Source organism: Punica granatum, chromosome 7 (genome assembly GCF_007655135.1).
Source record: "Punica granatum isolate Tunisia-2019 chromosome 7, ASM765513v2, whole genome shotgun sequence".
NCBI classification, from domain to species: Eukaryota; Viridiplantae; Streptophyta; class Magnoliopsida; order Myrtales; family Lythraceae; genus Punica; species Punica granatum.
The window spans coordinates 9,017,136-9,030,156 of NC_045133.1; the positions used below are offsets into that span (position 1 = coordinate 9,017,136).

General features: G+C 34.5%; 1 protein-coding gene and 1 long non-coding RNA gene across 4 annotated transcripts; one reads left to right on the forward strand and one right to left on the reverse strand.

Moving 5' to 3' along the window:
• Positions 1-1,852: 1,852 nt before the first annotated feature.
• On the reverse strand, positions 1,853-6,615 carry LOC116213311. Of its 3 annotated transcripts, XR_004158040.1 has the most exons (6): positions 6,351-6,615; positions 3,855-3,959; positions 3,039-3,118; positions 2,705-2,739; positions 2,470-2,609; positions 1,853-2,113 (listed from the first exon to the last, which is right to left on the reverse strand). It is a non-coding gene; the product is annotated as an uncharacterized LOC116213311 (long non-coding RNA). The 3 variants fall into 3 exon arrangements; XR_004158038.1 differs by lacking the exon at positions 2,470-2,609; XR_004158039.1 differs by lacking the exons at positions 2,470-2,609; positions 2,705-2,739.
• A 4,258-nt stretch (positions 6,616-10,873) lies between these two features.
• LOC116214377 (agamous-like MADS-box protein AGL29) lies at positions 10,874-11,413 on the forward strand. Its single transcript, XM_031549793.1, has one exon. The coding sequence runs from the start codon at positions 10,874-10,876 to the stop codon at positions 11,411-11,413; it is 540 nt and encodes a 179-aa protein (XP_031405653.1).
• The last annotated feature ends 1,608 nt before the right edge of the window (positions 11,414-13,021 follow it).

Sequence of the window (13,021 nt, forward strand, 5' to 3'; positions counted from 1 at the left end):
AAATAAAACCTAAAATATTGATAGAGATATGACATAATCTATAAAGATATGAAATCTAAATATCCCGAGAATATCTCCATGAGATTTAAACTTTAAATAAATCTGATGATATCTTCTATTGATCATCAAATATTCTAGAAGCTTCCTCAAACACTTGCTGAATTTAGCCTTGTCTGGAATCTTCTATAACTTGAATCATGTTAATGGATCTTTATTGATCACGTGGTTCATGTCCAATGGGCCTCCACAAATTTGCTTGAGCCCAAACCTCTTGAATCAGGTCGTTGAGTTCATTTTTAAATTTCTTTACTCGTGCCCGCGTAATCGGTCCAATTGAAACTTGAATTGGATCCCTTGAAGTCGTGTTACGATTTGCATCAAATACGCTGTGTAGGTTGGATGAAGTCTTTCGTAGCGTGACTTTTCATCTAACTGCTAATAAAAATGTGACAAGTAGTGAATGTTATGTTGCCACCTCACTTCTGAAAATTGAAAGGTCTATGCTCTCATAAAAGACAAAAAGACCATTATATAATGAATTACTGCATTGAGTTACATAGCAAGTAACGAGCTAAATAAATTCAAAGACTGATATTGTCATGTTGAGAGTGAGAATCATTCTTGAGGTTGGGATCGCATTATAATTCTAAATGTAGGAGTTATTCCTCAGGATCATGGGAAGAACTTCAGCCTTCGAAGATTGGGGCTGTATTAGTCCTTTCAATTGTAGAGGAATGGTTAATATTCGGTCCTTGAATTGACTGGTCTACGAGATCATAAAGTTGAAAAAAAAAAAAAGCTTATGTTTTCTAATGAAGAGATGGCTGAAGTGATTTCATAACTTTTTGTGATCATGTTGGTCGGGAGTAACTTTATTTGGAAAGCATAATCAATCTATGTAATTTGGGGTCATACGTGCTCGAAGAAAAGATGATAAAAGATCATGCGATGGCTAGAGGTATGACTTACTATGAATTTTTCTTAATTTTAATTTATAGATTTCTTGCTTTACATATGATATGAGTTCTTTAGGATAAGAAAATATAAAAAACAAGTCCCAACCTTGAAATTTTACCTATAAAAAAAAAAGAAGTGAGCTTTTCAGGTGCTTAAGATAGGATTCAGAAAGAATGTTAATTTTAATTCTGATTTTCAAACGGAAAGTGAAATACCGTCTATTGTTTATATTCTTGAACCTTAATGTCTCACTGTATTCTTTATTAAAGAAATCTCCACCTTTGTATAGAACATTTTAATGATTACTAGTCGGAAAGCCACGTGCATTGCAAGTGGTTTTGCATCCCTATAGACAAACTGAATTTTAAACTCTAATAAACAGTGTGGACATGAGCCATGAACTAACTGGCCGAGTTATTTATGATAATAGTATTGACTAACATTCACCTGGACAGTCAGACACTATTTCATAAATCAAAAAAAATTTCATTGATTTTGTGTTCACATTTGCATTTTCTTGTAAGACTTTCCACAATGGTTTTGGAAATGCATGGCATGATTGTAGTTTTAGAAATTGTCACTTAAGTCCTAAAAGCTCTAATCCCTTGATGATGAATTAAGATACTTCGTAGGCGTCCTTGTATTTGACAGCGTTTGCAATTGTTGCAAGTTTGCGAATTGTCACACTCTTGCAGTCTCTCCAAGATTTTGTTTGGTTTTACAAACCAATTTTAATTCTATTTTTAACTCTACTCCACTCAACTCTACTTATCTTCAATTCAACAACACAATTATTACTTTTCCATTTTTTAATCATTAAATTCAATTTTTAATACTAAATTTTCTCAACTATTCATTACTTTTTTCACAATTCAATAATACAATCATTACTTTCTTTCAATTATTCATTATTTTTTTTTACGTTTTTTCTCATAATTCAACAACACAATCATTACAAACTAATTAAAATCAAAACTCCAATCTAAAATCAAACACAACATTAGGATCTCTGACATCCTTGGCCTGAGGTTGGGATGCGATTGAGTACGCTGGAGAGCTAGTTTGACCAATTTCTCAAGCTCTAGAGCATGGCAAATGCCTTTGATATCCCGATCCATGATTCCTCCGAGCACTTCTCTTCATGGAAAGTCCTCACCTATAAAATTCAATAAGAGATCATGATTCGTTTTCCTCTAGAAACCTATTCTCAGTTTTACCATTCACTCATGGAGAAAATAGGAAATGATTTTTTCCGCTTGCACTTTCCAAATAATTTTGTTCATATTCTCGCAATGTTTTTTCCAAAATGGACTATTTATATACCTTACCATCCTCATGAAAACAAATAAAAAAGAAAAGAGAATATTTTGGAAGCAAGAATTGAAAAACCAACACTACACCATGGCCAACACCTAGGAGGTAATCTTGTTGTACTATAAAGCAGAAAATATGTTGCAGCTTGATTTAAATTAAGATAAATGGTGCAATTTTTTAAGAAGAAGCGTGACATACCACATGAGGTGAAGAGAGAACATGAAAAGGACCAATGAACCTAACAAATGATAAAGATCATTGAGAATAACACACATGCATATAGTATATTTGCAATAGCCATCAATTGTGGCCACTGTTCCTCTGAGGCAAAACTGTTCCTACAGAGAAAAAAGTGATAAAGCTCGAGTTCTTTAATCATTAACACAGAGATTAGTCTCAAAAAGTTAAAGAGTACCATCTATAGGTTCCTTACCTCCTACATGAGTCTAATTACGCAAGAAATTATTCCTGTTACATTAAAAGAGAAAAGCTGATATCATCAAACAGATTGAAAATTTGATTGCTTAAGAAATCTAATTCCAATGAACCATGTTGCACATTATCTCCATATTTCTATGTTGTGTGCGAGGATATGTAAACATTAGAAACTGGATGTGGTTCGCTCATCACACAAAACATGAATTGAGTGCTTGTCCAATAATAGAATGCAATTCACATCATCACGGAAGTTAACCCTGAATATGTAAAAAAAATTCTATTTCACTTATTTGATTTTTCCATACTATATATGACATTATAATGCTCACCAGCAGTCCTTTGCTGGAATTCTCAAAGTAGGAACGTTGAATTTGATAATTCATTCCACAACTAGAGCATGCTCACCGACCTGAGGATGGGAAAAAAGAAAAAAAAGAAAAAAAAAAGGAATATATCATGAAATTTAATATCATAAAAGAGTGCAAAGCCGGTGAGATTCGCAATTAAGAAATTAAAAAAACAAAAGGATACAATTGGTAGCCTCAACAGAACAGAGGAGAGCATTGCAAATGTAAGTAGCATAAATAAAACTAGAAAGGCACAAACAACTTTTTCACTTGTTGAGGACAGAAACAAAAAGGGAAAAAGAGGAAGGATAAAAGGAAGTGAAGTCCAGACACCAAAACAACGGAAGACTCAGTTAAATTACTGTTGGCAAAGATGATCATTAGGAATTAATGACAGATAAAAGGAATATCACCATTGGACAACTCATAACGTAAATTTCCAAATGTTCAATTTCCTACCACATTATAATGAAAAAGAAGGTTCCTCCTAATAGAAGCAGGTGCCTCAGGAAGCTCCACCAATTACCAAAAAGCAGCAGAAACACCTATCTTACTAAGGAAATTGGTATGTAAAAAGTTTTCAAAATTGCAATTGATTGTGATGAGGTAGAAGTGCTCATGGTTAGGAACACCTTAGCTGAAAGTAAGGATGCATTACATGGGACAAAGAACTGTCTTTGTATAGGCTTAAGAGCTTGCAACTCCTACAAAAAAATCATGTCTTCCAAAATAACTTCTAATTATGTCACACATAAATATCATTAATTAGGGAACAGAAGAGCAAAAGAAATAAGGTACCTTAGTCTCTGAATGACAGGAAACAGGAGGAAATAATGTTCTTGATGAGGCCAAGTGATGTTGGAGAAGAAAGAACTCGCAGAATGCACTTAAAAAGCCAAAGCACTGCAAGGACATAGAGATGGATTTGGTACTAAACGATCAATGTTTCCCTCTCCTTTGTGGTCTAATGAGTACTTATATTAATCAAATAGCTCAAATTAAAAAATCCAAAACACCAGATATGTACATCATGCGGACTTTACAAAATCACAACTAACCTTGCTCAAGATTAATCAAGAAAAAGAAAAATCAAATAATGAACTTGCATATTTGCACGTTATCTGATAAATAGTGATGATAAGCCACCTTGTCTTATATGATCCACAAATTAGTCCATTGAAGATTCAACTTATTTCCCTCTTAAGAGCTCTGTTATTTTTCTCTCCAGGTGTTCCTACTCTCATGAAATAGAATCCATCGTGTTAGGGCCATTTTCTAAAGAGTATTAACTCCAAGGATTACATAGAATTTTCCAATAAGCATGCACATCCATATGAGTACTGCATATGGCGGAAAAAGACAATGCACCAAAAAAAAAATACGAACAAAATAAAAAAGGAACGGGAAATATCTTTGAACCTACAGGCACGAGTTAACCATGATCGAAGTCATGATTTTAGACATCACAAAACATCTTCAATATTACAAAACGGGGACATGTATGAAACAAGAGGAAAACAATTGTAATGAGAATTGAAATTAATAGGAATGGCAAATACACGTCCAAATGATGCTAATAGCCAACAAAATTTGTAAGAAGAATATTTTTTGTGCCATTTCTGAATGAAATAGTTAGATAGAAATCGCAGTTAAACCACAAAAATAGAAAGGATCATAGGTTAATCAATAATCGAATGACAAGACCTATTAGCTTTATGCCTTCTCTTCACAACAAACCACAAAAATGAAGAAAATGCATTCTCTTTATTGGCTTTAAGACAAATGCATCATTAGCTAGTAATGCAACGTAAACGCAAACAACCTGTTACAGACCCGTTAATTCCACAGAATACCGGAACTACGACCTTCAATTCCTATTGATTCTTCGAATTCCTAGGAAATTGGCATCCAACTCGAATCGAATTCCGAAAATAGGCAAAGAGCACGGTAGCTCCAAACTTTATTGAATGATCAAAAAGACAACTGTTAAACCTAGGGTTTTACATTGCTTAAATAGGATTTAAAATGCTTAAATTACATTAATGACATAAACTTTTTCTAAAATTGCAAAAACGCCCAAATAACATAAAAATACCCGTTTGAGACCCTAAATGATGGAATTCGGCCTAAATTCGTCTTTTTACGGCCAAAGGCCGTGAGTTGTTCTCTAGAGGTCGTTTCTCTTGAGATAGACCCATCAGAACCCATCAGAACCTACTTTTCTTGAGGTACCGATTTGTCACTTCTTCTGCCGCATCGGCCAGTTCACTAAATTAGAGTTTTCTCAATAAACAAACTTCGAAGACCGGAAGACCAAACTATCTGATCTGACCAGTTATAATACAGAAAAGAAAATTCAAGCATTTAAAAACATATTGACAGTACTCACTGTTACTTTCACTTGATTAAGTGTGCATTGCAAGAAACCATCAAATAACCGATAGTACCAGGTATCCTTGTTAGCAACAATTAATATATAAGTGAAATGGGCAAGACAAAGGAGCAATCTATTTCTACTAAAATTTTTTAAGGAAGTGAATATACAGAAAGATTGTCAAGCATTTAATCTCTAATGTCTTCTTTTATCTCTAGAAGAAATAAAATAAAATAAAAATTGGGAACTTTTAAAGGGTATGGATCATATATTTTATTTTCCTCTTTGGAATTTACAATATGAACAGAGATAATAACATCCTATGAAAATGACTGCTGAGAATGTTCATTTCAAAAACGAAGAATAGTTTGGCAAGAACTATACTGACCTTCTCTCTATAATTATTAAGTTGCAATATTGTGTAAAGTCTTTATTTATTTATTTATTTATTTTATAAGTAATGGTGCACAGTCACAAGCCTGCTGGATTCAGTCATATGCACATTTAAAGCATGAATGAGCACTTTGTCAAACATGTGGTAGGCACAGAAATATGGAAAAAAACATAACCAGTCAATTGATAGCTCACTGCCATACAAAGCATCAGCCGATGGAAATGAGTAACAAAGCAAGGAGGTTTGTTCTAACTGAAGGCAACGGGTGGTGAAAAGGTTTAATCTTTCACGAGGTATGAAAGGCAGCCATAGTACAAAGAGAGGAAAAAGGTGGAACCGTTGGACGAAGATGGGAGAATAGCCTGGCTGAATGAGCGGTCACACAAGCATTTTGTCAGCCATGCAGCAGGCATGGGGAGGCAGATGATGGAAACAATCTCGACGAGCGTCGCAAAGGCATGAAATGCTTGACGTATGCAGTAAGCATCGATGAATGCAGATGAAGCTGAAGGGGTCGGAAGAGAACCTGCAACAGGCCGGAGGCATATCATGTCCATGTGGATGACAAGCGGCGGATCACAGGTTGAGGGCGTCCAGAAGCGAGAACAGACATATTCGATTTGGTGAGGTTGTCAGGCAGGGGACATACTAGGCGATTTTGCATTTTTTTATATGGAGAATAGATATATGTAACTTTTTTCATTCAGTAGAATGCATATTTGCAAATTTAAACTATAGTACCATTAAAAATAAATTTTTTTATCCTCAGTACCTCTAGGTATAAGCCCGGGCCGTCGTCTAGTTAATCTGAAAAGGACAACGAAATCCGTCATTAGGCCACTTGCAACTAAGGAAGAGTTATATCTTGTGAAACTCCTTTAGTTTATAGTGTATTTTAATATAGAAGTACCGATGTAGATTTTTCTTTTCTATATTTTATTTAGGGCAAAATACATCAAATGACACAACCTTTAAATTTTGCATTAAATTTAGCACAACTTTTAAAAATTGTCTAGAAAAGCAGAACATTTTTTTTGGGTAAATGGTGAAACATCATTGATAACAAAATGAATTTACATAAAAAAAAAACCAGTACCATTTACCCCTGTACAGAGTAGAAATAACTGAAAATACCCAAAATCTACCCCCCAAATCAGCTAAGTACAGTATCAAAATGGTAAAACATATGCCTCACAATGATAGAGTGTACAATTTTGCATGAGAATCTGGAAAGTATGGACAACTTCGCTTACACATCCGAGAGGATCCTTCGTATAATAACTGTTGGGGATGAGACTTGCTTTCGGTAGATCCTGGCGTTCCTCTCTCTGCAAATGCAATAAATGTAGTGAGTCCAAAGAAGTTTGAGGCAAATAATATCAAGCTTCTTTCCACGAAGAGAGGAGACCCAACAAAGTTCCATATTCCAGTCGACATTGGGTTTGTTCAATCCAACCAGGGCTAATAAACTTCTCCAAATCCCTTAAGTGATCGAGCATTAAAAAAAGAGGTGATTTCGGGTCTCCAACTCCAAACTACAAAATTCACATTTGACTGCAGCAATCAAGATTCTCCAACTCATAAGCCTGTCTTTTGTACTAAATCTATTATGTACACAAAGTCAGCTAATGAAAGATGATCAAGGGAACTGCCCCTCAAACCAGATTGCATTCCTCCATTCCATCTTTAGACTCCTAGGTCTTAAGCAGTTCCACGCATTTGCAATAGAAAATGACTCGGATTTGTGAGCCGTCCATGTGACCCTATCATGGTTGGAGGGTCGGATTGTTGTTGCGAAGTCACAGATTAGAGCAGCTTGCGGGTCCGAGCTTCTAGGCCAATGCCAGCAACCATCAACTAGAATCAAACTAACTATTGTGTGTTCTTTGAGCGACGGAAAGCACTGGAACCCCTTAGTGCAGTAGTTAATCAAGGATCCGATCGGTAACCACGTGTCATACTAGAAAGACACATTCGCGCCAGAGCCAACACGATAACAGATATAGGGAGACATCAAAGTCCTCAGCTGCAATAGTTTTCTCTAGTTCCAAGAACAATCACTAGGTATCCTTAAAGACCATATACTTCAGCCTTTGATTAGATATTTAGCAGCCCAAGCCACCCAAAGAGAACTTGAACGCACGAGGAGAGACCAAAGGTTTTTTGATACGCATACCTTATTCCACAGAGTTAGATCTTGATGCCGAGTCCTCCGTCAGACTTTGGGAGACAAATAGTTTCCTAGCTGACCTTTCCTCCAACTGTATGCTGCTCAAGGCCTTTCCAGAGGAAGGATCTGCACTTCTGTTGCACCAATTTGATGACTTTCTTGGGAAGAATGAAGTGGGTACACCAGTAGCTGGCCATACTGAAGAGTACAAAATTGATCAATTGTACTCGACCCGCATAGGACAAGTGTTTCACAGACCAGCTCCTGATTCGCTTTAGGATTCTCTTAGTAAGAGCCTCAAAGTTCTTCGAGGAAAGCTTTCTGGAGACAAGAGGGAGCCCCAAGTATTGCACTGGAAGGGTACCTTTCTTAAAACCAGAGCTATTCACCAGTATAAAGATGCCTTCCTCATTAATGCCTCCCATGAAAATTTCAGATTTCTTAGGATTCAGTTTGAGCCCAGACTAGTTGTAGAAGGTGTTCAACACGTCCAGAATGGCAACAAGAGACTCTTTGGACCCATTTGTGAACAAAAATAGATCATCAGTGAAGCAAAGATGGGTCAGCTTGATAGACTTACATCGTGGATGGAATATGATTCTGCCCTCGTCTGAAACAATGTCCAAAAGCTTTGAGAAAAGCACAACATTTTTATTTTTGTGTTAAATTTGGAATATATTTTCATTCAAAACTGATGGTTTCGCTGACGTAGTGCGTCTACCTAGCAGACGGAGCACGTGTGAACAAAGCACACGTGACATGAATTAGAAGGACGTGCTAAATTTGACGCCAAAATAAAGGATGTGCCCAATTTGATACAATAGTCAAAGGTCGTGCCATTAAATGTTATTTATCATATTAAATATTATATATATATATATATATACACATATATGCAAGCGTACAGTGTTTGTAATTTAAGAAATGTACACGAGTTTAGAGAAAAGACGAATTACAAATACATATCTAGCGCGCGTGTATATATATATATGTCATAGGGTTAATAGCGCTATATGGTACGATCTTTAAACAATGTGTTAAATTTAGCACATCCTTTCATTTTCAAGCTACATGTGCTCTGTCCACGAGTGCTCCTTATGCCAAATAAGTGCACTATGTCAGCAACACTGTCATTTTTTTTACAAAAATATAACGTATATTTATAAAAATGAAATATTGGTTTTTTAGACAATTTCTAAAGGTTATGCCAAATTTGATACAAAGTGCAGAGGTCGTGATGTGTTATGTATTTTGCCCTATTATTTAATCAAATATATGTAGTTTTGATGGCACTCAAAGAGGGATATGCTACTCTCTCTGTATTTGTTGGATTTCCAACACAGAGATTCCATAAGGGATCTCCTCGAAAAACCATCGGAGAAGAGAGATGGTTTCGTCCCCAGTTTGCTCCATATGCGTTATTATTAGCATGTCTAGTTAGAAGCGTTTTTTACTATATTTGAAAAGAATAGAACATTTTCAAAAGATGCTTTCCAGGATTGTCGACATCTTTCATAATATATTTTACTTGAAATGAAATGCCAAAACACCGGATGTTATTGATACAAAAATAAGTAAATTTGAATTACCGAATATATTTCTCGAAGTATGTGACATAAAACATAATTGAATTTAAAATGTCTAGCTCGCGTAGATTACTCATATTACCGTATTAGAGCCATACAAAATGAATTGCTGTACCATAAATTCTATTCATGTTAGCTGGCATGATAAATAATGGTTTTAATTCTCATAATACAATACTATCCAAAATAAAATTAAGCAAATGATAGAAAATAAAAAAGAATAATTAGAAGAAATCACCCAATACGAGACCACAAAGCTTACAAGGAAAGTCATATATAAGAAAAAATTGTAAATTAAATTAAATAACAATTAATATCATACAAAGACGTATTCTCTTTAGCCTGCTAATTAGAGTTCCAAGGTTTTGATATAATCTCCTACATTTTTAATACGCATCTTATCTGAAATCCTTGTAATATATGCTTAGTTATAAAGAAGTTTATCATTGATCAAATGTTTTGCATGAGGGTTTTTTCTTACGATATACTTTCGAGAAAAAATATATTTGTTTATTCATGTTTGTTTTCTACATAATTTTTCATGTTTAATTCCTTTCACTTGCATCTATAGTTAAAAATTTTAAATCATGAACCTATTTCAGTGGGAACTTGATGAGTCGATCAAACTCCTTGCTAAACTTATACCGTAGTTGTTCTCTTTGATCCAACAAGAAAATAAAAATTCAAAATAGTTAGATTCCGGAATTTTGATATGATGTTAATGACTAAGAGGTGAAGAAAATGGGAGGAGCATGAGCTCTTATTTCGCTTTATCCTTTCACAGAAGATGCAAGCATAAAATTGGGGGATGTGGGAAATTACCAATATATTTAAAGAATTTATATACATGTACTATCATGTCAATATTTTTGTAGGATTGCTTAAGAATGTGAAAATCAACTTATTTGAATGGAATGTAGATTAATAGTCAATGAACTAGGAGTGAAATAACATATCACCGTCGCGGGGTCTGGAAATCTATGATTCTGTTTCATCAATAAATGTGGTTAATTGTCCATAATTGATATTCTCAATAAAATCAAGAAATCAACTTTATGAACTTTCCATATTTTACGAGGACAAAACCACTTATGGAAACATGGTGCTAAACCCAATATTTAGAAACACTCAAAACCCTCCTAGGGTTGTTAACCTTCAAAACTTATCTACCTTGTTCTCTTATATAATTACCCTCATTTGTTCTTAGAAACAAATAGCTCTTTCATTTCTACCCTAGATTTTTCTTAGAAACAAATACAAAGTCCTATTCTAACAAAGGAGGAGGGTTCAATCATGGGTCGGCGCAAGATTGAGATGAAAATGGTGACAGATAGCGGTACCAGGCAAGTCACGTTCTCAAAGCGTAGGAACGGTCTTTTCAAGAAAGCTAATGAGCTCTCCACCCTATGTGCTGCCCAAGTCGCTATACTTGTTTTCTCTCCAGGGGGCAAGCCCTACTCCTTTGGTCATCCGAACGTGGAGTCCATTATTCATCGATTTCTGAATTCGAGAAAATCAAATGAGGAGTATTTTGATCAGAGAGCAAATTCCAATCTTGAAGCGATAGGGCAAAGTAATCCCAATAGCAACACAGACAAGGTCATCAATCTCTTGAAGAAATTTCACGCTCAGAGGAAGCGTGGGAAAACCCTCGTAAAGATGATGAGAATGAAATTGCAGAAGGGGAAAGCAATTGTGAGTCAAAAGTTTGGTAAGTCAAAGAGGTCGCTGGAGGTGCTTAGAGATAAGTTGAAAAATCGAATTAACGAGATTGAGGCATCAAGTTCTCTATTGCTCTTGGCAGAAGGTCTCAATGAGAAAATAAATGACTAATTACATGAATTATAGAGAATGTCAGGAAAATTTTATGGTTTGATTGTCCTTCTCTGAAATGAAATAGGTTTTAAGGTTAATTTCTCAAATTTATTATATTGTCTCTCTTTGAAAATCCTCTAGATATCTTTTTCCTATTTGCGGTATGTTTTGAGATATTAGAGTTATCTTGTAAAGACAAATATTAAAGTTGTTCGGTTCTCCTGTAATGGAAAAAGTGATTCAATATTCTTCAAAATGCAAATGGCATAACTTTCATTTATTTAATAAAAGGAGAAAAAATATACTGCTGTCTTGAAAATAACATTGGATTTATGTTGGATCTAACCATCAATTTCCTTGAATTTGATGATTTTTTAAAATCTCCTTTGAATATAATGAATCTCATATGAATGTCGATAAATTTTCACTGTATGCCTCACTTAGAACTTTCTAATTTATTTTGCTACATTTGGATTTTTTTACTTGTTTTGAATCCTTTTATTTCAGTTTAAGGAAAAAAATTCAATACAATATATTTTTTACCTGAAAATTAAGGGAAGTATTTGACAAACGCTCCCATGAATCTTCTTTTTTAGTACAATTCAAAATTCTTGCATTATAAGGGAAATACTCATGTCTTATATTTTTCTCTCTTTGGATAAGTTTTCACTATCATCATTATACGTTCATTAAAATTCAATAAAGTTTCTTTAGAATACAATAAGCGGACATTCCAGTAGGCTTGAGTTCACGGTATGCCAATTCAACCATTTTCCCAAAAGAATCGAAGAATTTGTGAATAAGAAAATGCATCAAACAAATGGCTTTCGATTTGAGACATTGAAAATATATCTTTTGTTCTTAAAAAGGTGATTTTAAGTCCATCACTCTATTGCTTGTGAGGTTTGAAAATTTTCTTTTTAATAAACTTGCATTTTTAAAGAGAATGTGTTCATCTTTGCTATTCATTAGTAATCTGCCTCTTAGATGTCTATCATAATGAATGGAAAATGTATAAGATGTTATGGGTAGACTTAACCCTTAAGAGAGGTTGTGGATCCCACCGTATATGGAAACAATTTAAGCATATAGTTTGTAAATTCTAGTAATGGAATTGGAATGTGTATTCTTTTTCCCATAGATATAATGGAATTCTAGTGTTACATGCCATTGTAGCCTAATAATAATAATTCCAAAACAACTTTGCAATTATTGTCTCCTCCATATTTCCTTCCATATATGCAATTAGGAAGGATCTTGAAATAATTTAAAACTATTTTAATCTTTCATGCATGACTCATTACTCTAACTTTAGTGAGAGAGGAAGGCTAATTTTTTGCATCTGATTCTGGGATCTTCGCATCTAAGTGTTTGATCATTCGATCATTCATTCTGACAAGGAGGATCACCTAATCAAGTAAGAAATTCCTATATCTTTAGGATTAGGTCTGTTAATTCCGCTTAGTTGGCTTTATTTGCTTTGTTTGGTCTCCAGTAGTGGGTTTTTCTTAATTTTGTAATTGATTGTGTTCTCGTCCAGATTTGCTTTACTTAATTCGTCCCTAATGATGCTATAAAATTAGATTAGCTGAAGGCTAAACTTGCCCAGTAACATAACAAAGACTG

Bases quoted from the DNA above. Each gene is read 5' to 3' on its own strand.
- LOC116214377 (XM_031549793.1), top strand. From the start codon at position 10,874: ATGGGTCGGCGCAAGATTGAGATGAAAATGGTGACAGATAGCGGTACC.